Raw genomic sequence first — 25,317 nt, 5'->3', positions numbered from 1 at the left:
AATTGAAACCGTAATTCTGAAATATTAAACCATTACTATATCTCGAAGAACTAAACAAAAAATTAAAAAACAGCAAAGTTATAATTTTTTTTCATTTATTTTTCCGATTGTTCCTATGGGAGCTATATGCTATAGTCGTCCGATTTTGATGAAATTTAAACCGTAAATCGGAAATATTTTACCATTACTATATGTCGAAGAACTAAACAAAAAATTAAAAAACAGCAAAGTTATAATTTTTTTTCATTTATTTTTCCGATTGTTCCTATGGGAGCTATATGCTATAGTCGTCCGATCCGGCTCGTTCCGACTTATATACTACCTGCAATAGAAAGACAACTTTTGGGAAAGTTTCATGCAGATAGCTTTAAAACTGAGAGACTAGTTTGCATATAAACGGACGGACAGACGGACAGACGGACAGACGGACAGACGGACATGGCTAGATCGACTCTCCTAGTGATGCTGATCAAGAATATATATACTTTATAGGGTCGGAAACGTCTCCTTCACTGCGTTGCAAACTTCTGACTGAAATTATAATACCCTCTGCAAGGGTATAATAACTCAATTGGGAAACTAACAAAGCTGCATTCCGAGCTAGAAACTGTCAGAGCCAGTCTGCTCTTCCACCCAATTTTCTGAGAGACAGACAAGTTGTAAAATATATAAAAATTTCATAATACTCTTAGTGGAAAAATGTGCCACAACATCTTCCTGCCTTCCGTTTTATATGTTTCTTTTTTTTTTTGACTCCCCTTCTCCTCTTCTCAGCTTTTGTTGTCGCCTGGACTCTTGTGTCTGCAGATTGTATCATGTATCTGCACCACCCACATTCAGACCCCCTTTTGTTGTTGTTGTTGTTGCTGTTGTTGCGGTTATCATACTTGTTGGCATTTTGGGTTATTGTTGTTTTCTGCTGCTCTTGTTGCGGCTTGTCCACGCCACGCCCCTTTAGAGCCATCTGCACCGCCCTCACCGCTTGTATGTGTAGCATATAAAGCAAATTTTTATGAAGAGTCAGAGAAAAAGCTGCAACATATTCAGAAAATTCTTCCTTCCTTATTTTTTGACCATCCTAGTTGCTTGGAAATTTAATAAGAGCGAGATGGAGAACGGGAATTTGCGGCCAGGTCATAAAAGTTCTGGAGTTCTAAGTTCTAAGGTCTAAGGTTGGGCTCCTCTTCGCTAGGTATTCCAGGTATTTATTGGTCTACTAAGTGGGCTCTAAATTTGACTTATGCGTTCGCCGCTGCCATTTTTATTTCCGCTTCGCAAGCGAGAAGGCGCATAAATTATGCACAAGTCCCTGATTCTGGGGGTCGTAAAAGTGGGCGGTCCATCTATCCGCCCACAAGTCCAGTACTATTAAGTTCTGGCCAACAGGGCGCAATAAAATCAAATCAACGTGACGACATTTCAGTTTACATCTCAGCGGGGGCAGTTGGGTGGGGTAATAAAACGCACCAAATTTAAATTAAAAATCAATTGGAACAGTGGGACAGGAAATGGCATTTGATATAGGAAATGTTTTTCTCTGAATTCAGAATGTAGAGTTTATTAAATATTCATAGAAAGAAGGGCCTTACTTCATAACATACCGATGAGGAAACTTTATTAGTTTATATATTTTCTTGTATCCATTAAATGTAGTAATTGTTCTTTTAACTTATTTATTCCATTGTTTCTTTCGTTCGTGGCATTGTCTTCTCCGTTTTCCCTGCCCCGAAAAGTGTCACATAAAATCGCAAATTACAGTGTTTGACCAATTTCCCAGCCCCCCTTGATTTTATCCAGTCCCTTTACTTTCTACGTCTTTTTGGTCATTGTAGCAACTTTTGCCATTTCGCCATTATTTTTGCTTTTGGCTCTGCTTGCGCTCTGTCAGTTGTTAACCGTTATTTAATGCACATTTAATTTAGTCGTAAATAGAGAGTGAGATAAGTGAGTGGAAATGGAGATGGAGATGAAGCCACCCCCTTTTCGTCAGTTTACGCTTTTCTTTGGCCAAATGTTACGCCGGGGAGTTGTTGGTCTTCTTTACGGTTGGAGACATAAAATTTCAAAAGTCGCCCGCATCTCAATCGCCTTTCAATTCCCCCAGCTTTTTGTTGTTCTTCTGGAGTAATTAACTAAATACAGCTTTGTAATGCCATCCATGGGGAATAGAGGGAGGTGGGTGGTGGATGGTTGGGCGGTAAAAGTACGCACATGTGCGGAATAAATCAAAGCGTTTGCTTTCCAGCACAAAAAAGGATAGCAATGGCTTCGCTTTCCCGTTGATTTTTGCAATTAGAATGGGATCGAATCGGGGGGAATGGCGAGTTCATTAGATGGCTTAGCCGGACTTTGGGGGAAAATGGGCGGAAAAGTGGAAAAAAGGGGGCGCCGAGTCGAGTGTAGCCACTGAGTTGCAATCGATGCGTGCAATTAAATGCTGGCCAGAGCAAACATCCTGCAGTGCCAGCTCCGGAAGATTCGCCGGCTAATTGCTAATTGATAACAGTTCCAATTAGGGAAGCTATCGTGCGGAAAACAAACCGAACCACAAATCACAACTTTAATTATTTAAAGGTTTTTTCAAAAGTATTCAGTTTCAATCTAGAATTTATAGTAAATAAACAACTTAAATTAGAAAAAAGAGATGCTTCACTATTGGAATGATATAATTCTTAAAATAATGAAACAATTTAAAAAATGTCAAAATTAATGCTAAATATCATATGGTTATTTGTGATTAAAATAACGGATTTATACAATATTTTGCCCTATACACTTTCACTTTATTAGCTCAAAAAGCCTTCGACAAGTTAATAATATGCTTGATTTCCTGATCATTTGTACATCAGCAATCTAAATTTAAATTCTAATTACATTTCTGCCACTTTGCAACTGCTACCGGAATCCTCGAAAAGCTTGTCCAAAGTCTGCCCCAAAATCTCGCCTTAACTCACACAAATTCTGCTGCGGTGGCGGCATCTTAAGAGTTGAAGCCCGGAGCGAATCCTTGGCCAGGACATTGACAGCTGGTGGCAACTGTTGCTGGAAGCGCCGGCGGATGTCCTTGCTAAACCGAATGGCTTCGCCGCCGCCGCCGTTGCCGACCAGGAAATATGCCACAGCACGAAATTAAAATCCTTGGATCCTTAGGAGGGAAAAAAAAGTAGGGAAGCAAGAAAGCGAGGAATAAGGAAATTCAGCTGCATAACATTCTGCAGGCAGGCGCTGAGGTAATCTACGGCTTACATCATAAGTAAGAGGCTGAAAATTCTTTGTTAATTCTTTTCGGTTGGAAATCAAAAAAGGATTATTAGCTCAAAGCTTTGTCGGGGGGCTTGGCGGATTTAATATTGGCTGATTATGTGCGTCTGATGTGGCATCAGGTTGGGCTGGGGTCTGTATGTGTGGGAACGCACACAAGTGACGGAAATTGCTGCATAAAGCGCGCTTGATTGAGTTGACAAGTTGTAATTTCATTGCCGGATCCGCGCGCTCACTTCATGCGCCTCTGGGTGGCAAAATGGGTGGCAGAGTGGGTGGCTTGGGGTCCTTTTCCTGGATGGAAAATGTCCTAGGATAGGGCTGCTGCGGGGGTGAAACAGGAGGTGAAATGCCATGAAATTGACGCAACATCTGCGCCGCCTGCGGGCACAAGTGCTTTTCGTGCGCCTCCACTCGAACATCGAGCGTTGGTTTCAATATGGAGCCGGATGATTGGGTTAGGAATGGATATCATATATATATATATAATATACATGTAGACAGAGCGTGGGCAAAAGCCACAGCAAATATATGGAAAGTGGCTCAGGGACTGGCAAAAATCGGAAAAACGCACATACAGTTCGGTTCATTAAGGAAGGATTTTGAATCTACTATCGATTCACATTTATTTGTTATGATAATGTATAAAGTGGATATAAACTCGCATTAAAACAAATATAGGGTCAAAAACAAACTTACACTTCTCTTGAAAATCATGAATACCCTTTTTCGCTACCACAATTTATTTGAAATTAAAATTTTTACATTTTTGGATAGAGACAATATATGATTTAGGTTAGTTTTCTAATATTTATGTCAAAAATCTATATGTTACTTAAATTTATTTTAAACAAAGAAAGCTTCTATAGCACACTTTCACTTCTCTTGGAGATGATAAATTCCCTTTTGTTCCTACCCCAAGTTCAATTCCATTATGAATTGTCTTCTATGTATACCTTTTTCTACCTGCTCAACCAGGCAAGGATCAACGAAACTTTTCCCACGCAACAAAGTCTTTGCTAAACAAAAGCCTCGAACCAAGGACGAATCCTTGGCGGAACTTCTTTGCATAGCAATTCTGATTTCGCCTCGCTAACGCAATGCGAATCTCAAGGTCCGGACGAGGGATTTCTCTGCTGACAGGATGCACCTGCTTCGCCTCAAGTTACGCACAAATCAACACTTTCGCTTTTTTCGAGACAGCTCAGCAAAACGCAGAAAAAAAAAGATAACAAAGCAACGTTCAAAGAAATAAATTGCCCGAGAGAGTCCTTTTGTTTGGGCTCAGACAATAGAAGGTCCTGGCAATTAGCGAGCGAATAAATCGAAACCCAAGAAATCGCAGGAAGTTCTGGACAGGAAGTGTGCTGTCTATTCCTTAAAGCGGGCTTATTAATGATGTGGTCGCGCTTTCTGAACTACCAATCCTATTCATTTGGGCTAAGATTTCACGACCGCCAGATGTTTTTAAATTGTGTTCGGGCTTATAAAAATTTCCATTCGTCTCAGAAATTATGCAACATATGGAAAGACGAGGCAAAGTTTATGTTAACTTTACGCATGATTTATGTGACCTTTAACTCCTCGAAAGTCCAAAAAACACCCAATCCTCCAAAGAACTTTACAGCAAACAAAATTAGCAAAACATGTGAAACCATCAGCTTGAGTAAAAGTCAGACCGAAAAACTTGTGGATTTTTTTTTCTTGCTTTTGCCTTTCTTTTGTGTTATTTTTTCAGTTTTGTGCGTTGGGCAGAGTGTATCCCTTCATGTTTAACATTCGACCCCCATGTCCTGAAAACTTATTAAATTAAACTTCTACACATGTTTTTCGGGGCCCGGATATGTTCAATCTATTGTACACAATTTTATTCGCCATTCGCACAGCCCCCAACAAAAAAAAAAAAAAAATAAAAGGAGCATGATAGGTGGGGGTTTAAGATTGTGTGTTTCAAGTTTCTTTTTGGACCGCTTATCGACATGCCAAATAAATCATTTTCCTTCCTTTTCTTTCTGGGCCGCCTTCATTGAAATCTGAAATGTTTCTCACTGATTATTTTGGCAAGCAAAAGCCTCGATTTCGCCTTGAGATATGAGCTGTAAATCTTGTCGAAAACATAGAATTTATTTATTTTATTTCATGCTGGATATTAGAGAGTCACCAAATACATGCAGAATACAGAAGAGCAAAATATAATTTAACTTTCTCTATTAACAGCTCGTAAACTGAGGCAAAAACAACACTCAACACTATTATTTACCAAAGGGAAAAACGGCTGTGGAGTGCGCACATTTACAAATATACAAATATATGCACATCCATAAGATACAATTGCTTTAACATATACAAGTAACAGGGAAACACAATAAAAAGCGCTTTGGCTTTGGCTATACAAACGCGGTCTAAATATGTATGTATATATGAGTGCCAGGAGTAGAAAAAGGATACTCTTACACTAAACAGAGAGGAAGAAAAAGCAGGCGGCGACATTATGGCGCCAGTCAGTCGCTGTTTTTTTTTCACTTGGGTTTGAAGGGGTGGAGTGGGTGATAGAATGGTGGTTTAGTGTGGTGGCCCACCCACTCTCAAGAGTCCAGGGCTAAAGTCGTTCGCATACGAAATTTTTCGCTTTGTTCTGTTGCGGTCCTCGCTCTCGGGTTAAACGTTTCCTAGAATCGGCGAAAGAATAAGGGGTCTGAGGTAAGTGGGTGAAAGTTGGGGTGAAAAGCGGGCGTGTGGCGGGGGGAGGGTCAAAAGTGTTGAAGTCGACGCAAACAAAGTTGCCTTTTGTTGCTGTTTTGGGGTCTGCTGCCTGATTAGATTAGTGAATGATTCTCGATGGGCACATTGATTGGCTTAACGATTACTAAAGTAATCGATAGGTGAGAGAGGGCCATTTGATTTGGATTCGGAACAAAGCGCTTTGGGGTTAAACTTGAATCAATAATGTAAACATGGTTTAAAGTTTAAATAAAGTGTTTGCTGTAAAACCCTTTTAACCTTTCATAAGTTCAATTTGGGTAAGACCAGTTTCTTAACCTTGAATTTTTTTATTTTAATACAAAATATCTTATTTTACAATTAAAGCATTGAAATATTTAATACACTACTCTCACTTTCTTTAACAACAATATTTGTTTTACTGCTTATAATAATCAAAAACGGGTTTTATTTGATTACAGCATATGAGCAATGGCATCGGTTTCTTCAAGTTTCCAATTTAATTTGAATTTGGAAGCCTAAAAGTTCTTTATTAAACTATCAATCGATAAGTTTGCGTTTCGACTGAAACAAAATGGCTTTGTCTACCACCTTTCCAATTGTTTTGGTTTTCTTTTTGAACACATCAGCTGTTCGTCGTCCATGGGGTTATTTGTGTGAAATGTATCCATTTATACAATTTCATTTTTAGCAAGATAACCTATAATTTGCTGCACTTTTAGCACCGTGTTTCAACGTTTGCTGTATGTTTCTTTTATTTTATGTTTTTTTTTTTGCCATAGTTGGTTGGCTGACGAGGCACATGCCACACTATATAATCGGGGCTTATATAGTATAGTATGTGATGGGCTTTTCTGGGTGGTGAGAAGGGGGCTTTAGAAGGTAACCTGCCGGTGCCTGTCGCGGAAATGTACCGCAGACATGCAAACAAAACTTTTTACCCAGTGTATAGTTGCTTCGCGTGGCACGCGAACTAGCGGAGTATTTGCCTGCCACTCCCCATGAAACACCGCCCACCGCCCCCCTGAGGAACGCCCCCACCACTCCCTTATTCATTCTGTTTGCTCTGTTTTTATTATTACTCGTACTTCGCCACGGCGTAATGCAAACTTGTTTATATACGTGTGGCGTCGTTGTCCTTCTGTCGCCCAATGTCTGCATTGTCCTTTTTTTTTTTTAGTTTTTTTGTTCGCCCCCATTTGTTTGTTGGTCCTGTATATATTTTTTTGCTTCTTTGTTTTTCCTCCTGGCTTTTGTTGTGGTTCCCTTGGCCATTTCTTTGTTGCCTTTCACGAGTGAGCGGGCGAGGTGTGAGTCAAAGTGCTTTCTGTCCGCTCTACCAAACTGAATTATAGTTTAATAAATTTATACATTTATTTCTGCAAAGAATGCTGCCGAAAAAAAAAAACAGCAAACAAATGAATGGAACGGCGCCTGAGAGAGTTCATTTAACAAATGGCTGGAGTCTTAAAAAAGAGCACATGGGAAAGGAGATTATACCCCATTTTTTACTTAAAAGAGATTTTTTTATATATTGCTTAATGTAAAAAATACCCACATCTTGCCAGTACAAACTTATAAATGCGCCTTATTATTTCTTTGAAATAAAAAATAGTAGACAAACTCAACTACTGAATTCAAAGTTTAGAAATTAACTTAAACAAAAAGGGGTCCTTCTTAAAAATATAAATAGTTAAATGCTTGGTAATTGCATTTAAACCCATTTTAATTTATAGTTTTTTTTCCGTACTGGTCTTAATTGTTAACTATATAAATAAAATACCACACCAACAATCTTTAGATTTTTAGACCAGTCTTTCCTCCTTGTAGAGATTTCGAAACCTGTCAAGTTTTCCCACCCCTGTCCTTGATTTATTCACGCCGCTCCTGTTAATTGCATTTTCACCGCTCTTATCTGCTATAAATAAAATTATATAATTACCATGCATTCTTTGAGGACTAGAAATGAGGGGGTTGCTGGTCTGGTAGCTTAGATATAGTACTTCCCCCTCGCACACTCACAAATCCACTTAACGGTTTTGTGTGTGTTATTTAACGCGTGTTGCCATGGCAAAGAGTGGCCAAAACAAAAAGCACAAGCTCTGAAAGCCGAGCAAAACAAAGGCAACCAACTAAAATGCGCAAAAAGGTAAAAGAGGCAAAGAACACAGACATACAGACATTCAGAGGGTGAGGTTTTGGGCCCTTTTTCGCCATTTACATGCTGGCACAAGCGCCTTTCCAGATGTTTATCCTTGTTGTGTAGGCCGCACCAAAACTCAAAAGGCGCCGCAACAAAGTAAAATTCTTGTATTTTTCCCCCTCGGTTAATTCGTTCTTTGTTTTTTTTTTTCATGGAATTTGAGCTTGAAGAATTAACCAAAAGGTTGGTCAGGCGTTGGGAAAGAATGCCCAGAGATATCTGTTCAACACAAGCCTCAATTAACGCATTAAAGTATGCTAAACAGTTGAGCAATTTAAATACAATCCGTATTAGAAAAGTGGAGTTGGAGACTAAATAGACAGACAGTTTTAAAAATTGAATATACAATGTTATCTTCATTTCATTGGTTGTGATCTGCCATTAAAGTTTCAAACTTATATAAACTATTGAGTTATTGAAGTAAATCTTAAGCTTAAATTGGCAATTATAGGCAAGTCCTCAACAACTTCCTTCTATCAATGTGACTTAGCCTTCATCTTCGCTGGCTCCATTTCTTTTGCTCTATTTCGTATTATGCTGATTTCCTCGGGGAATCGAAGACATGTGCATAGAGCATAGTGAACATGGCCACTGACCTCCTTCACTCACATACATGTATCCTTCGTATCCTGCTTGCCTTTCCACCCCCTGCTAAATTATTTATTGCAACATGCACGTTTCACTGCTGTTTCACTCCCACTTCTTGTAAATTTTTATGAGAATTTCGTGTTTAGAGCGTTTGCGTTGAACTTAAAGTAATTGCAAATTGATTGAAAAAAAAGGGAAACTCGGAATGTGAATGGCAAATTACGCGCTTTACAAATTGTTTACGTGTAATGCTTTCAATTAATTTAATGCATCCACTACCCATCTCCTACTTTGCTTTTTCCTTTGGATTTCCCCTCCTTTGGCATGTGATAGCGCTTGTGTTGGCCATGTTTAATTGCTTGTAATTTGCACTAATGACGACGGGGCAACAACAACGTTCGTTTTCCTACGGTCGCCAGTCATTAAAAGTGAATTTTATGGCTCGTGGTTGCCATAGATTAATATAAAAATCAATAGTTTCGGTTGCGAAGGAGTCGCATTATTCAATTATAAATCAGATCGAAAAGTCCTCATCCCAGCTGTAACTCAAATTAAGCTTTTGCCCACAACAGAAAATCGAAAAATAAAGGAAAAACTTAGCATAGCTCTATCTCATTCGCGTTTCATTTGGCACTTCGAGCTATTTACGCCATTTTTAATTGCAGCATGAAAAAGTAATTACAAAATTTGCTTTGTGCCCTCCAACTTATTTTGGTCTTTCTCTTATTTTTTTTTTTTTTTTTTAAAACCAAAGGGGCGGCAGGCGTGGCACTGCAACTCAAACAAAATTATAAGCAAACACGCAAAACTGCCACAAAACTTGAAAACTGAGAGTTTGCCCACCCTCCAAAAAAAAAGGGTGAAAATGTATACAAAAATAAGTAAAAAAAAAGTGTGGAAAAAATCCCGAAAAAATTATATTTTGCAGTCGTTTAGGATTCGAGTTGAGTTGGGATACGAAAGCCGAGTTTGGGTTTCGGTTTCGTCGAGGTTTTGGTGGTTTTTCTTTTTTATTTTGTTTGGTTTCTCCTCGCTTTTTTTGGGTTCTTGTCTAGGAATCCAGACAGAAAAAGCATTTGTCGCTGCTCCTGGGCATTTTGGCCAAGTTTGCCTGATAACTCTTTTGGCAGTGTTAAGCAAATTAATAAAAAAGCAAAAATCGTACTCACTGCTTTTGTGGTATTCGCATAATTCTAGATTTTATTTGTGTGTGGGGGATTTTGCAGTAGTTGGATGAATTTCATTTGATAAATGGTGCCTGAAAAAAATCAAAGGGGAAACGTTACCTAAAATTATAAATGGCATGAGGGTTGTTTATGGAATAGAAAAGTAAAAGGAAGTACAACACGAATTCGTAAGCTATGAATAACATTAAAAATTCTCATAAAACTTTCCAGTTGTGATGTTACTTATTGCTTACCGAAGCTTAGTATTTGCACATAGCTTACCAAGTTACCAAGGAATATTTAATACACCATTTTTATCTAGAGCTCCCTTGCTTGTTGGCCCAACAAATACCGATATCGATTGGAGAATGCGATGTAGTAGAGCCCTTTAGAGCATATGGTACCCGATTGCAGACCACTTGCACGTGTTGTTTTGCCCCCTTCTCAATTTGTTTTGTTGATTCTACTGTTGATTTGCTTCAGTCTTGGCCGCCGCTACATTTGCAAACCCAGCACATATAGATTCTTTTTTATGGCCGACTGCCGCCCACACTTTGGCAGTTCCATCTCAGTGAAAGCTTTTGGCCAGAGGACGCCCTGCGAGTTTAATTTTGCTAATTGAAAAACGTAATAAGCCCGAGGGTTAAGCTGGTGGACACACGTCGAAAGTTTCTCTCCACTTTTTTTTTGCGTTTGCTACTTTCCGCACTCACGTTTAGTGCAATGTAGATGTAGAGTGCAAGTAAATGCATTACACTGACCAGCAGGGTTCACTTGAATTCGTTATAGGCGAAATTAAATTAAATTAAAATAAAATCTTCTCGAAAAAGGGTAGAGGAAACGAAGGCAAACTAAACAGCGCTTAAAACGAAATCCTCCAACAGTCTGTCTGGCATTTAGCTATTTATGTAACCCCCGTCGTAACCCCCATTGTAGCCACACCACCCCTGGGTTGACCTACACTTGGCATTTTAGTTAATTACGAAACCGTCTAAAAGGGGTTTAGACTTTCTATACTTTTTCCTTTTGTGTTATATCCCTGTCTTTATATATATATTTTTTTTTTGTTATTTCGGGTGAAAATTGTCAGCGAATGCAGTTGCAGGATAAGGAAAAGGGAAAACCATATGAGTCTTCATGGTTAGTTGGTCCGAAGCGGAAAAAAAGGACTCACTCTGTGCATTTTGTTGATTGTGTCTCTCCGACTAATGAAGATGGCTAAGCTGCGCTAAACACGGCAAAGAGAAATGAGTACAGCTGAACGATTGCTGTCTGGCTAAAAGGTAGAAAAAAAAGAAAAAATCCATAAAGAACCAATTTAGGCCAATGTACGAGGTTTAGGCCCTTTTTTCCGCCTGCCAACTTATCATTGGCATATGGCTAACTGCAGCTGCTGCTTCACTTTGCCCCCTATCATCATAGAAACTTCATTCGACGACTCCCCTTCTTGGCGGCCACACAAAAGCCATTTTAATAACTTTTATAACTCGGGCTACTGGAGTATTATTATTAAAAAAAAAGTTGTATTATTGAAATGATGAGCTCTGGGAGTAGAGCTGGTGGAGCTTTGACTCGCTTTTTTATGCACTGACCAAAGTCATGCCTTTGTCCTTGCTAATTAACTTGTTGCGTCGTTTAATTAGCCAAGAGCCCAGGAAGATAGAGGGAGATAAAACAGGGAACTTTTCGCTCAACTGGCTACAGCGTTTTTTTAATCTCTCCTCCTGGTCCCCTTTTTCACAGTAGCCGCATTGTAAATTATGAAAATTAAACAAATGCCTGAAAGTTTTTTAATTAACCGGCAGTTAGTAAATCCGGCCATCTCGCTCGCTCAACTGTCGCGCTGTCTCTTTCTGATTTCGCCTGACACTAATTGCGAACAAACGCCTGAAATGTTTGCCAAAAAATGTCAAAAGCTAAAAGCAAATGCAAATAAATTTAGCATAAATATTTATTATGGCCAAAAAGAAAGAGAGGGCAACAGAAAGAAAAATAGAGACAGAGATAGAGAAAGAGATAGAGATGGCCCTGCAGTTTTGGCATTTTCGCTATTCGCACTGACAGCCTGACACTTGGCACATAAATCGAAACAGAAATTATGAGCAGAAGAGCCACCGCATTTTTGTCAAAATTGCATAATTAAATTGCCCAAAAAGTGGAGCGACTGACGTCATCGCCCGCCATCTCACTCCCACCATCTGGCCCTCTCATTCACACTCGTTCGCACTCATTCATTCATTCATGGGGACAGGCGAGTCAAGTCGAGTCAACTCGAGTTGTCTTCGCTCGTCTCCTCTTCTGGCTGGCACTTCTCTATAAATAATTGCATGCGAATTTGTCAAGCGTGTCAAGGCAGAAGGAATGCAGAGCAGCATCACCGCCGAAAGAGACGGCACTAGCGGCGGTTTGGGGGAAAGAGAGGGGGGCGAAAGTATCTCGAGGATGCGATTCGCAGTCGCGACAAATTTGCGATGTCTTCGGCATGCAAAGTGCGGCAACTTGAGTGCAAAAGTCGCATCATTATGCTGTACGGCAAAGTATCCGCAAGCAGCTTACACATGTGCGATATATAGTCGGAATATATCTGAATGATGCAAGCGAAAAGAAAAAGTGCACACTGGCGGCCAATTAAATGGGTCTACTCGATGGGACAGTCAATTTAGCAAAATATAGCAAAAGTAAACTGAAATATTGTAAGACATCTAAAGAAGTAATTTTTCTTTTTAATGATGACATATCACAATAATTTTATAAAACGTTTAAAGTTTACTTTAGGCAAAACAAGTTGGCTTGCAACAAAGGCTTTTATGTTGCCTTTACTAATAAGTGGGAAACTATTTAACCAAATAATATATTTAATTGAAAGCGTTCCCCATTGAAACTTGATAAAATTATAATTACTTACTGCCTCAAAAGAAATACAGTATTTCCAGCCAGAAACCAACATCATCAATCTTACCTATCTAATTTCATTAAACTTTTGCCTAGTCGTTCTTTTCAACTCTTTCAAGTATGTTCGCAGTTTTAATTTAATTTCCAGCCCTCTCACTTCAAATCATATAAAGTTTGGCCAAAAATTTCAGTACACATATCATGACCAAAAATAAAATGATGCGAGGAATGAGGAAAACTCAGTGTCTCGGTTTTCGGCTAACTCGCGGCTGTCGCAGATTTTGACACGTTGCAGCAGAAGGGAAAATCTGGGTTGGGTTGGCAATGGAGGGTGGTGAGTGGATGAAACTCAAGGCTGCAGGTGGAAAGTTATCGCCGCGCTCTGTCTGCGTATTCGGGCAAAAGTTGAAGCGGTAAGCAAGCAGAAAATGTCGTGCGCCTGTCAAAACTCTATGTAAAAGAGAAAAGGGTTTTCCCACCCCTCCACTCCCCTTTTCTCCACACCTGTGTATCGCATCTGTCAGACTTGGCTAAAAGTGTGCACTGTCAATTTATTGCTGCAGTTAATTTTCATGAAATATAAATAAATGCCAAAACAACTTGAGACGCTCTGCAAACAGGATCCCCCCTCTCTCCATCTCCATCTCCATCTGCAGCTATTTAATTTGGCGTCTGGCGAGAATTTAAATTAAATTAGAATTTCTCTTGGTGTGTAATTTAAAACTATTTTGCATAGAAACTAAAGTGCGTCTAACTCACTGCTGCCTTTTCCCCCGCTTTTCTGGCTCGGTTTCCTTGCTCTTTTTCAGCAGCGCTTGTGCTCTGCTGCTGTGCAACCAACTTAAACTTGTTAAGCTTCAGGGAATTTTTAGCTTCGCACAGCAACCAGCAGTCCGCAGAGCCACAAAAAATTCGAGAAAAAAAAAGTAGAAAATGTTACAATATTTAAAACTCAACTTGATATGCGCCTGGGAGCTTACTGCGTCTTCCTGCGAGTTTCAGTCTGTGTGTGTGTGTGTATGTGTGTGTGTGTGCGTTTGATTTATAGTGAGCTGGGATTAAGCTGTCTTTGTGCCCTGCAAGAATGTTGTAGAAAATTTTTAGTATAATGCACAGGAGCAGAAGGCATCGCATTTGGCCTAAGAGGAGAACCCTGCCCTGCACCCATGTTTTCCCAGGCGTGAGTCACTTGAGATATCGGATAAAAAAGGGGGGCTTATCTGCGCCGTATAAATTGATATAAAGAACTTGAAATGCAATGCCCACTAAAGTGCCAGCGATTTTAAGCAAGTGGTTAACCTCACTTGATTGCTCTTAAAATACAAAACGATTGTTAAGTACTGGGGGCTAATTAGTAATTGATAAGTGGTTTGCAATTTAATTTAACAATATATTTTATAAATATGGCTGTAAAAAAAGCCGTCAATAAAACAGGTACACTTTAAATGTTTTTTTCAATTGGCTTTATTAAGTACGTAGCCTCAGCACCAATAAGGACGTTTAAAGAATTTCTTTATCCCGACAGCAATATCTGAGGCAACTTTTCGAATATGGCTTCCAGTATAACTTTACCATCAATCCGAACATTTTAATTATCGATTTTCAAACAATACAATTTACGAGTACTTTTAAGACGAAGCCATTTTCCTAGTAGTTCAATGGACTTTAAATCTAATTAGCCACTTGTGAACCTAAGACCCAAGAGAAAAACAAGCCCCTTAGAAAAATCAGTAGGGTAGTAAGTGAACCATAAAAAGAACCGTAACAGGAAACATATGAAAAATGGCGTCGCATTATGGTATATTGATATATGTATACATGTGTATCTACGTATGTTTTTGTTGGTTATATATATTTACGCAGCGATGACGACAACATCGCCATTGTTAATAGGATTACGAAGCACAACTAGAACAACGAAAATAAGTAGCTGGAGAGGAACAAAAGAAGGGAGGAGAAGAACAACAACAAAAGTAAAGTAAAGCAAAGCTAACGGCATTAGCAATGGCAGAAAACCCCAAAAAGCGAAAAAATTCATTTATAGTAAAATAAAAAAAAAGAAACGCAACGAGAGGCTAAAACAGAATTAACAGAAAGAGACGGGACTACCTACAGTGAAAGAGAGGGTGCTATTCGGATAGAGCGAGAGTGCAAACAAAAGTAAATTAGATTGTGTGGCCCATTAAGGCATTAAGATTTCATTGCTCTCCCCCTCTCGCTCGCACTTCTGTTTTGTCTGAGGCATTTTGTAGGGTAGAGTACCCCTACCATATGGGACACCGTTAGTTACCCTCGTGACAGAGAAACTGAGAAACAGAGAAACCTACAACCCCCCTCCCGCCCCCAAATGGAATACATGTGCGCCACTTAAAGCGTCGCCGTCGCACTTTAAGGGTTTCACTTAAGTCGCTTTGGCACACAGGAAAAAATGCCTCTAAAATGCTGTATTATATATATTTAAGGACATAAAACTAGATTTTCAAAGCTATAATTTTTGGTACCTCCTCCCATTTACAAGAATTTAATTTCAATATAAAAATAAAATGTTAAAGAATCTTATAACAGAGGTTTGATAGTTTTTTTAGATATTTTGGTATATTTATTAAACAAAATATGGTTATATGAATTTACTTGATATTAGTCAATAGGTATCAATGCAATTTATTATGTTGATACAATAATATATGTGGTAGGGAGATACTGCGGCCTTATCTCTCCAATATTGTTATTTTTACCCTGTGCTTTTTTTTTTGTTAAGCCTTCCATCTGCCTTCCCTTTACTTTTATCCCCTACACCGGACTACATCGCTTCATTTTCATTTTTTCGCACTTGAGCGTTTCTTTGTTGACTTTTTAGGCAGCTCGTCGCATCCTCGAACCCCAGAAAGAATCTCGGTCTACGTGACTTTTTGCGGTTTGCTTGGATTTAGCCAGCGAAAAGTGCTAAAAATTGCCCAATCCGCCGCCGTAACATCCCCATTGGGGGCGGCATTTTGTTTAATGACCTTGAAGCAGCAGGAGCTTGGAGCGTGGAGCGTGATTCGTGATTCGAAATGTATCTTGTATCTGGCGGATGTCGTTTGCTTGTGTTCCCTCCCATTCTATTCGGTTTCTAGTGGCCAGCTAAATTTAATGGACCGTGAACCGAGTCGAGTGTGTGCGTATTCACTCTTTGTTTGCAGACTTTTAGGCGCTCGTCGTCATTGTTTGGCATTTGACTTAATTTAAAGTGCTGGCTGTGGCTGGCTAAGTGCAATTGGCTGTGAGATGACAATTGGCAAAGGAAACGTGTTTGAAGCGGAAATGCTGGGCTAAACAAACTAGGAAACTAAATAATTTCCATGTGTAAATAGAGAATTCGAACCCTATTAACCAAAATCACTTAGGAATGAATCTTCTATTGAACTCTGTTCAATTCGAAAGTCTTGACAAGTTCCAATTTGATTTAAGCCTTTGAAAGCAGATATATTAATTGGTATTTTAACAAGAAACCCCAAGCTAACCCCAACTATTTATCGCTTATTCTATTTCCAGGTAAATTACACGTTTCACCGAACTCTACCCCAAATTCCTAACTTTGTCCCCTAAATGCCGGCTTCTGTGAGTAATTTAATAAATTTATTTGAGACACTCGAAACCCAAGAAGTGTGGGGGCCAAGTCAAGCAAACATTTCGTAATTTTCAATTACGGAGAAAACATTTCAGGGGCCTTTGTGTCAGCAGCAGCACACATGGTCGTAAAATGTTTTGTTTGTCGGTTAACCGGAATTTCGCATAATCATTTGCATACATAATAAAAATTCCCCAAATCATGAGCACTGGAACCTCTGACCAACTATTTATGCTGATCATCATTAACGGACCTTTCCGCAAGAAAAGCCGAGATTCAACGAACAAGAAAATTAATTTATGTGCCGAAAGGGTTGTGAGCTGAACTCCTTCGTCTGCCTTTTGATTTCCCATTCCTTTTATTTGAGGGAAAACTAAACTCCTTGAGAGAGAAAGAGGGATGCTGGACAGGAATAGAAATCATTAATATGCTGAGCTGTGCATGTGACAAAGGACAGCCGACAACAATGCATTATAATGTGCTTATAAATATATTGTCCAGTTCTCGCTTTCGATGTATCTCAAGGGTTGTCCATCCTAGGCATCTAGGCATTTTCCCAGGAACCCAGGAGAACTTGTTTGAATTTTTGGGAATTTTCGCAGTGGGCTTGTTTGATTTTTTGGCGTTGATAACAAGTTCAGTGCCCGAAGGTCAAACGAAAGTCGTTCACACGTTCCGCAAACTCACACAGATCACAATTAGCAGCTGGCGTTGAGTGACCATTTGCTCTCCGTGTCCAAAAGTCCAGGGAATCTTTGAAGGGTTGATGAATCCTTAATAAATTCCGAAATGGGACACGCGTTGCCCACGCCCCTTCCCATTCCTTTTTCCTTTTCGCTTAGTCGTTTGTGCACTTCGTGGAGACATTTATAGTTGTTTTTTTTTTTTTTTTGCCATGTGGATTTCTCGCATTTTATTGAGATGAATTACACAAACACACACACTCGCCCCAAAATGAGGGTCAATGCTGGTTTTTCCCTTACAAGTATTAATGATATGGGATTTGGCCTGATCTACTCACTCGATTTCTTCTGTCCATCAATACTCGGGCTTAACCCGCCGAGACAGGACAGTAAAAGCAAAATCAATAGCATTCGCAAACGGGGGAAAAGCAAACAACAACAACAACTTTAATGTCCTCTGTTCGGGTGGGTTAAAGTGGGGGGTGGTGCGTTCATAAATTTTTATTACGTAATTGAGTTTGTTCGGTTTAGTTGGGCGAGGGAGGGTTGCTTGTTGATGCTTGCAAATGTCTTTGCATGAAACAATAAAACCAAATGTTGAAATCGCCGGCACCGTGGGGCCATGCCAACTCTCCACCCAAAGCATTATTAATAAATACAAATTCGTTTTTGGGTTAAGCAGACGTTAGAGGGTTAAGCTGGCTGGCAAAAAGGATCAATAAATGTTGAGGGAATTGCAATTGCAGGGGGTTAAATGTGTCGAGGGAACTATGGAAATGAAATATGAAGAGTGTTAAGAGTGTGAACATAAAAACAAGGCTAAAAGCTTTCATGCGTTCCTCTTTTATAACTTCTTATTGAAACCTCAAAAATCAACTCACATCGGGGGTGTTCAACAGCGTTAAAACGATTTTGTATTCATTGCGTTCCATTGGCCACGAAAAATGTGAAGCAGCAAGGGAGCAGAACCAAACATCTGCATTCTCATTATTAATTGATTAAGCTCGCTTTTTCCCCGCCGCCTGTCCAATATTTTGACAGCAAACACGCGCCGGGTAAAAAACACCAAGATACTCGCCAAAAAAGAAATGCCTGAAAAAGAACAGATAAAGGAACAATAAATTTACATAAATTACCCGCATGAATGCCAAGGACTGGGACTGGGACTGGGACTGGGTTGGAGGCACTCGACAAAAGTGTCCCAAATGGGAAGCGGCAATTCAATAAGGCGGAGAGTGAAAGGCAAAACCCGAATTATGCGGCACGTTCCACACGTAACTGGGCCTCGAATTTCGGGTTCTCGCAAAGGTTCATTGGTATTTCCTCGGGATTCTTTGGCTATGGCACCCCATATACAGTACGTATGTATGAAGACATGTCCCGTAAGCCGTAAGAATGCCGCGCAATTAGCATGCTAAGAGGATATGATGATGTACAAAAGAAGCGAGAGCGGCACACGCTCATAAATCAAGAGGATCGGACACCGTTAGAAGGTGTCCCATAACCGGATAGCTGAAAACCCTTTTTTTTGTTTTTGTTGTTTTGGTACCACCAAACGATGAACAATGGGCAGATGACTTGGCTCGTGGCGGTGAAAGGTTGAGGTGTCATCGTCCTTTATCCTTATCCCGTTTCCCGATTCGAGTGTCAACAATAAACAAATTTGTTTTACATTCCCCAGATTCTCCACCCCCTCCGAACCCTCTTTTATTTTATTTATTTATTTGGCTGCAGGACACACAACCCTTGAGGAGTCGTCGTCCTGGCAATCATGCCCTGCCCTCCTTTCGGTTTGTGTCTTTTTTACTATTATTGTTATTATTGTTTCATTTCGAAGGGGCCGTGTAAATGTTTCTGTTGTCGATGGGACGGGCTTTTGGCCCTGTCAAATTGCTGTCAACATTTCCAGCCAGTTTCCCAGTTTAATAATGTAAAAGTTTCTTCCCTTCACCTTCCCGCTCTATATCTTCCTCTCTCTCTATCTCTCTCTCTCTCCTTTTTGTTCGGCTTTATTTCCCAAAAATGTTGTCAATTGCGAGACAGATAAACTTGGGATTTGTTGCACAAAACTTTTTCGTTCTTGTTAATTAAACTTAAATGTGTGCGTATGTCGGCGGTTTCCACGGTTAATAGAGCCGGAAAAAGCGCCAAAAAGTAGCGACTTCTAATGAGATTGCGGGCCCGATCTAATGGAGTTTTTACCCCGCACACAATTGTCTGGTGTCATTTGAGCTCTTAAATAGGGGGAAAGTTTGTTATAAAATTAGTTAAAGCTCAGGTTAAAATCTGGTTTCAATTGGAAATTGGTTGTTAGGAAAATGAGGGAACTCTAAAAGGAATTTAATGAATTTGTATACGAGGAGCCAAAAGAAATTTTGGTTTTCCTAATAGCAAAAAGACTTTCTTAAGCTTTTGAGTTTTTCTTGCTATACAAAGGTGTGACAATTATTACTTTTGAATGTAATTATTTTATTTTTTCAAACATAATTATTTTAAGTTTTTATTAAAATACAAAATAAGCAATATAAAATTCTGTTCTTATCCCTTAATTGCTTCCTTATTTATCCACCTCTCCCTACTTCAATTAGAGTTGTCTCTCTTTTATTTCACTTGCTAATTGGATCAAATCAACAAAGTCCCCGCACCTTGGCACTCTTTCAACCCTCGTTGCTCTTTTAATTCCCACTCAAGAGCTCTTTTGACTCACAGCCCGTCACTCAAAAGAGAGCATCAACCCTTCGCTTGTTTTTCTCTTCCTCCAGAGGCTTATAAGAAAAAGCACTTCCGTTTTGGAGTTGCTGCCACAGGAAGCCTTCTACAATGCAAAAATTCTTGGCTTTGATTTGTGCGCTTGACTTCGGACTTCGCATTCGGATTTGGCTTCCGTTTTCCCAGTCCTAACCCTCATTTTCCCTGGGGGGTTGTGCTAAGCTGACGTCATCAACACCAGCGAATGAGTCATCCCACTCCCCCAAGAAAAGTCAAGTCCAGTGCACCACTATCCGATTTCAGTCCACCCACGTAATTGCTTCCTGCAGATTTTCGGACATCGGAGCGTGCATAATTAAGCGCTTTCAGATTGTATTTTAGGGCACTTAAAAATGTCAGACGGAAGTCGGTCGAAGGCGAAGTTGCCCGAGGCAAACACCTGTCAAGTTTTTCTTAGCCCTCTATTCTACTGTGGCCGGCGCCTTCTGGCGTCGCTCGTCTGACTCACAAACGATCATGTGGCGTACGAGGGGGCGGGGGGATTGAGCACGGCACCCCCGCTGTGGCATTTGCCAATCAAACTTTGGGCGGTCTGCCGGTGACACAAGCTAGAAAACTCTTTTGAATCGACTAGTAGGTGGGCAATCGATAGACTTTCACCGGTCGCTCCCTGCGTATTTATTGGCATTATATTTATAAATGCCGCAATGCCAGGCCCAACTGCCAAGTGGCTGTCTTTATATAATCCACTACTCATGTGCACAGTGGGAAATTATTTTTAAGTTAAGAGTTTAAAAACTAAAATATTAAGTTTATTATTAGATACAAGAGAATTTGATTAATATGAACACTAAACATTTTATTCTTCGTACCAGTGCGCTATAATTTCCAACACGTTTAAGTAAATGATTGCCATAAGATGTTTTCTACCAGTATACTGTTTTATCTCTTGAAACCTTAAATATTTCAAATTTCGTAGTTCAAAATTAACTTTTAACTAAATCTTAAATCACATTCGATAGGCTTTTCCTCCCGTGTACTTGTTTGTGTGTGTTCCTAGATGGGCTGTCACTTTTTCGGTTTCCTAAGCAGCAGCAGCAGCAGCAATAACAGCAGTTGGGAAAAACCTCATGACAAATTCATTTGACTTACACATGACTGAGCTCCTGTGGCTAGCCAACAACAAAAGGCTGTGCCAAGTGTGGGCTCGTCGGAAGTGGGGAGGTGGAAAATGGGTGGTAAGCTGGAGGGAATGCTGGAAATTTTGACCTTGGATTGGGGTAGGTGACCCAACAGGGGAGAAAATTGCGGAAAATACTGTGATATATGTTGAGCTGGGATAAACAGGCTGGATAAGAGGATTAGGGTAAACTTATGATGCCTTTTCTTCAGAATCGATAAATATTTGAGGCTTCAACGATAAATGGATCGATTACCCGGAAAATATAAGTGAAAGGCTTAGTTTGTTTGATTTTTGCAAAACTTCTTAAGATTACATATGAACTGGTATAGTAAAGACAGGGGAACTTTTCGCCATCATATCACCTAGTTTGGCCCATTGTCCTAAGCGAAACCTTCATTCATTTGTCATGCTTATTTAATAATAAATTGTCTTGCCCTTCGTAATAAATTCAATTGGTTGGATGTGGTAAATGACGTGCCTTAGACCAGATATTGATTGAACTATCATTTGTGGTTGGGCACTCTGGCCGCAAAACAAGGCCCAAAACTTGGCATAATTGACCATAAACCGTCCACCGAGTCATCCGAGCAGTAAACTGCCCACCGCCTGCAGTTTTTAATCAACTTTTGCGAGGGAAAAAGTCGGTCTATCGTTGGCATAACTCAGTGGTCGGTCCTCGGTCATCGTTAGAGCGAGAACTTTGCCTATAGAGCAGATGTTGGGCTCTAATCGAACAAAAAGTCGAGGTCCGAGTGCGAGTTCGAAGTGGAAAGTCCAAGTTGAGTAAACTACCCCGTGGAGACTGCTGCTGGACCAGCCTAAAGTCTCGGCAACCCCTGGTCCTCATTACAAATAAATATCTTTGACTATTTATAATGCCGCAGGGACCTCACCTTCTCCGTCTCGGATTCTCTGCTCCTGTGTACTTTTGTGCAAATTATGCAGATTAGAGGGTCAGTTCACAGCTGTCGGCTCGTTCGGGCTTGTCTGCCACCTGGATGGGATGGATAAAACTAAAGGTAGCAGTAGCAGTAGCAGTAGCAGCCTTATATTGCAGCCTCCTGTTTCCTTTGCATTTACATAAGAATCGAATTTAATCTTTGGCCGCATAATTTGCCACAATTTATTGGTAAACGGACTCGGGCTCGCCCTCATTGAATCTAATTTGATGGTGTTTTCTGTGCCAAAAAAGGCGCTCGAAATGAGTTCATAATAAGGCTATCTGGGTCACATGTGCTGGGTACGACTGCTGGTTAACTTTTTTATTTGGCGCCCAAAAGTGGGCCACAAATATGGCCCAAACCGTTGGCAGCTGTGGGTGTTTGTACTTTGTACTTTGAAATTTGGAATTTTTTCGGCTCCACTTTCATTGCCAGGAAATTTCGGCATTAACTTGCTTTACTTTTATGCAGCCTTATCGGTGAGCCGTAATTTTAATTGAGTTCTGACTGGTTTTTACAGTTTTTGGCCAGAAAACAGCAGGCGCAGGGTCGTCTAGGCATAGAAATTGTATAGGCCACTCTTATCGCAACGGCCCTCTCTATCTCTCTTCAATATGTCAGCTCTAAACAATGGGTCTCCACTCGAAGCGTGAAATGTCAAAGGGGGCACAAAATGGGAAAGCTGGGGGGAAAAAAAAAGAAAAGCCAATTTCCTGACATATCGCTCGGGCTGCTGGAAAACGCATTCTTAGCTTGTGTTCGACAAAACAGAGAATGCTTTGTTTTTTGGACCGCGGAATGTAGTGCAGTGGAGTGTACGGGTGTGTGCGGCTTGATTGTAGATAAATATGACAATAAAATAGTCATAGAGCGAGTGCCGCTGCAACGCAACGATGTCAGCTTAAAATAGCGAAAATATTGCGGTACAGTTGGCTCCAAAAAACCCTATGTGACGTGTGAAAGGGCTGACAGCGATGCAAGCGAAATTTGGCGCCATCTGTCGGTGGGGATAGTGAACTGAAGTGGGCGGTTAAGTGGGTGGGAGGGGCTACAAGGGCAACGCACGTGATAAGCATATGAAATTTTATGGCAACTCTATTTGTAACTTTCACTGGCTGCACATGTGTGCGTGTGTGTGTGTGTGCGAGTGTCTGGGTTTCCAACAACTTTTGCTTTGAAGTTTCTCTGTCTCGCTCTCGCACAGGAGCTTCCGCCAATGCCACTCCCCCTTTTTGTGTGTGCGCTGACTTGGAAAATACTTTTTGTGATAACATTTTATGGCTTGACAAGGCAGCAGCATCTCGAAAAAAGACAGTGTGGAGGATGGGAAAACTCGGATTTTCTTGCAATTTTTCCTTTACGAAAGAATTATAAAAGAAATGGCTGCAGGGCATGGCAAAAGCGGGCGAGGGGCGGTAGGCAAGGCTAATGGTTCCAGTGCAGGGCATCAATTTGCAATATGACAGCTGCCTATAAATAGGCGAATTGACAATGCCAACTTTTGCATTTTCCATCCCACATTGATGTAAGTTTGCTAACAGGAAGTAAAATATTTGCTAGTTGTCACTAAAACTTAGTAAGGATAAAAATGCTGCACATAAATTATGAATGTCTAAAGCCTGGAAATTAAAGGTTATTATTTCTATTGATTTTTCAAGATTTGCAGTTTTATCTAATCTAATTTGTCCCAAATAAAGTTTATATCAATATTTAACCACAAATCACGAAACATACACACATTACTAAATATTACGGCTAATAAGTCTAAAATAATTAACAGCGATAATGATAATGCTTGCCTCGATCTTATTAACAACATGAAGGTCTCGACGAATTTCCAGACTATATACTTAGATGCTGCACTCCACAACAATTGCTTATCTTGTCCTTAAAATCTTCTCAATTGCCACATATTTTTCAAGATTCATTAGGTTTTTTCTTTATTTAAAGGAAACGAGCAATTATTGAGATATCTTTAAGTTCGCTAGAAACAATCATGTAACATGTATAAGGTTAATGTCTTGAAGCTTATGTCATTTGTAATAAATAACTTAGGAAATAATTTTCAAACTTGACGTAGTTTACCCATTTAAAGCGGGTTCAAAGCGCGAGCCAAAGTGGAGCCGAGGGCGAAAAAATAAACACGCATGCTTATGAGGTCATTCAACAGTCATAAAATGTTCGCTTTGTGGTTCCACAGAGTCCCAAACAGACATTTGTCGCCCCAGCTTCCTCCCATCTCTCTCACACACTTTCTTCCATTCTCCCTCTTTGTGTGTGTGTGTGTGCATTTGTGTTTGTCATGCCACTTAGCCTTATTAGTATGTGCAACGGGCAATGGCTGACAGTCGGTCTACCCTTTTTGGCCAAAGTAGCAATGAAGCTTGCCAAAAAGGATACACGGTGCACTGCACACATGGCGCACACAAATACACAAAAACACACACACACGCACACATACTTGCAGCGCCATGTAAGCAACGCCAGAAAGTATGCAATATTAAAATATATATATATATAGATATGTATATATTTTTGTGGAGCCTGGGACATCAGACAGCTGCGCAATAACTGCACATTAAAAGTCATTGCATTCATGATATTATTTTTTATGTATTTTTCACCCAGCACTCACCTCTGTTTATATTTTTATACAACATTTTTTTTTTAAACAATTTTTTTCCTCTGTTAGAATTGAAATTTTTTCTCATTTGTTTGCCTGCCCACAACCGCTGCTCATCAATTGCCCCGTCCTCTGCTGACTTCCTCGCAGGCCTCTGGGCGCTCGACACTCCTACAAACACTCACAGAAAAGCAGACACAACCAAAAATAAAAAAATGTGCATTTTGAAAGTCCCTAAGCGGGCAAGCGCTAATGCTTTGTTGATGAACAAAAAAGTCTGCAAAAAAGAATATCAAAATAAAATCCCCGCAGCGAGAGTGAGGTTAAAAAATATTCATAATATTTTTCAGTTAGACTCAACAGTTGGATTTTTTTTGCCCCGCAGAGAAAAGTGCAGCCAAGAAGGCAATTTAAATTGAAAAAAGCGTTAAATTAAAACTGTATATACAAAAAATCACTTTAAGTCGCTGGAAGACGACATGCTCTTTGCAATTCAATTTCTCTATGATTGCATTGCTTTAAATAACTCAACCAGAACGGCTTTGTAATTTAAGGCTTAGATGCCAGCCATTCCTGTCTTTTATTAAATGCCAATTATAAACTTCTGGCGCACAATAAATTTAACCCAAACAAAATCATTTGACTTAAATCCCAAAAATATCTCTTCTACTTGCAGGTGAGTTTATATTGTGGACACTAAACTACAGGCTAGCCAATGCTGCGGCAAGTAAACAAAA

At 39.9% G+C, this 25,317-nt stretch overlaps 1 protein-coding gene across 32 annotated transcripts in view; it reads left to right on the top strand.

Moving 5' to 3' along the window:
* LOC128254145 (protein muscleblind) overlaps positions 1-25,317 on the top strand; it is a 162,595-nt gene that overhangs the window by 102,214 nt on the left and 35,064 nt on the right. Inside the window, exon 3 of one of the 32 annotated variants that reach the window (XM_052983003.1) lies at positions 16,366-17,296. The exons of the other annotated variants lie outside the window; for them this stretch is intronic. Coding sequence (XP_052838963.1) covers positions 16,366-16,419 — 54 coding nt within the window. The 3' untranslated portion in view covers positions 16,420-17,296. Of the gene's footprint in view, positions 1-16,365; positions 17,297-25,317 lie in introns of those variants that run through there. 32 annotated transcript variants of the gene reach the window in all.

Source organism: Drosophila gunungcola (genome assembly GCF_025200985.1).
Source record: "Drosophila gunungcola strain Sukarami chromosome 2R unlocalized genomic scaffold, Dgunungcola_SK_2 000004F, whole genome shotgun sequence".
In the NCBI taxonomy this organism is placed as follows: domain Eukaryota; kingdom Metazoa; phylum Arthropoda; class Insecta; order Diptera; family Drosophilidae; genus Drosophila; species Drosophila gunungcola.
This window is presented reverse-complemented; position numbering and strand designations above follow the sequence as displayed.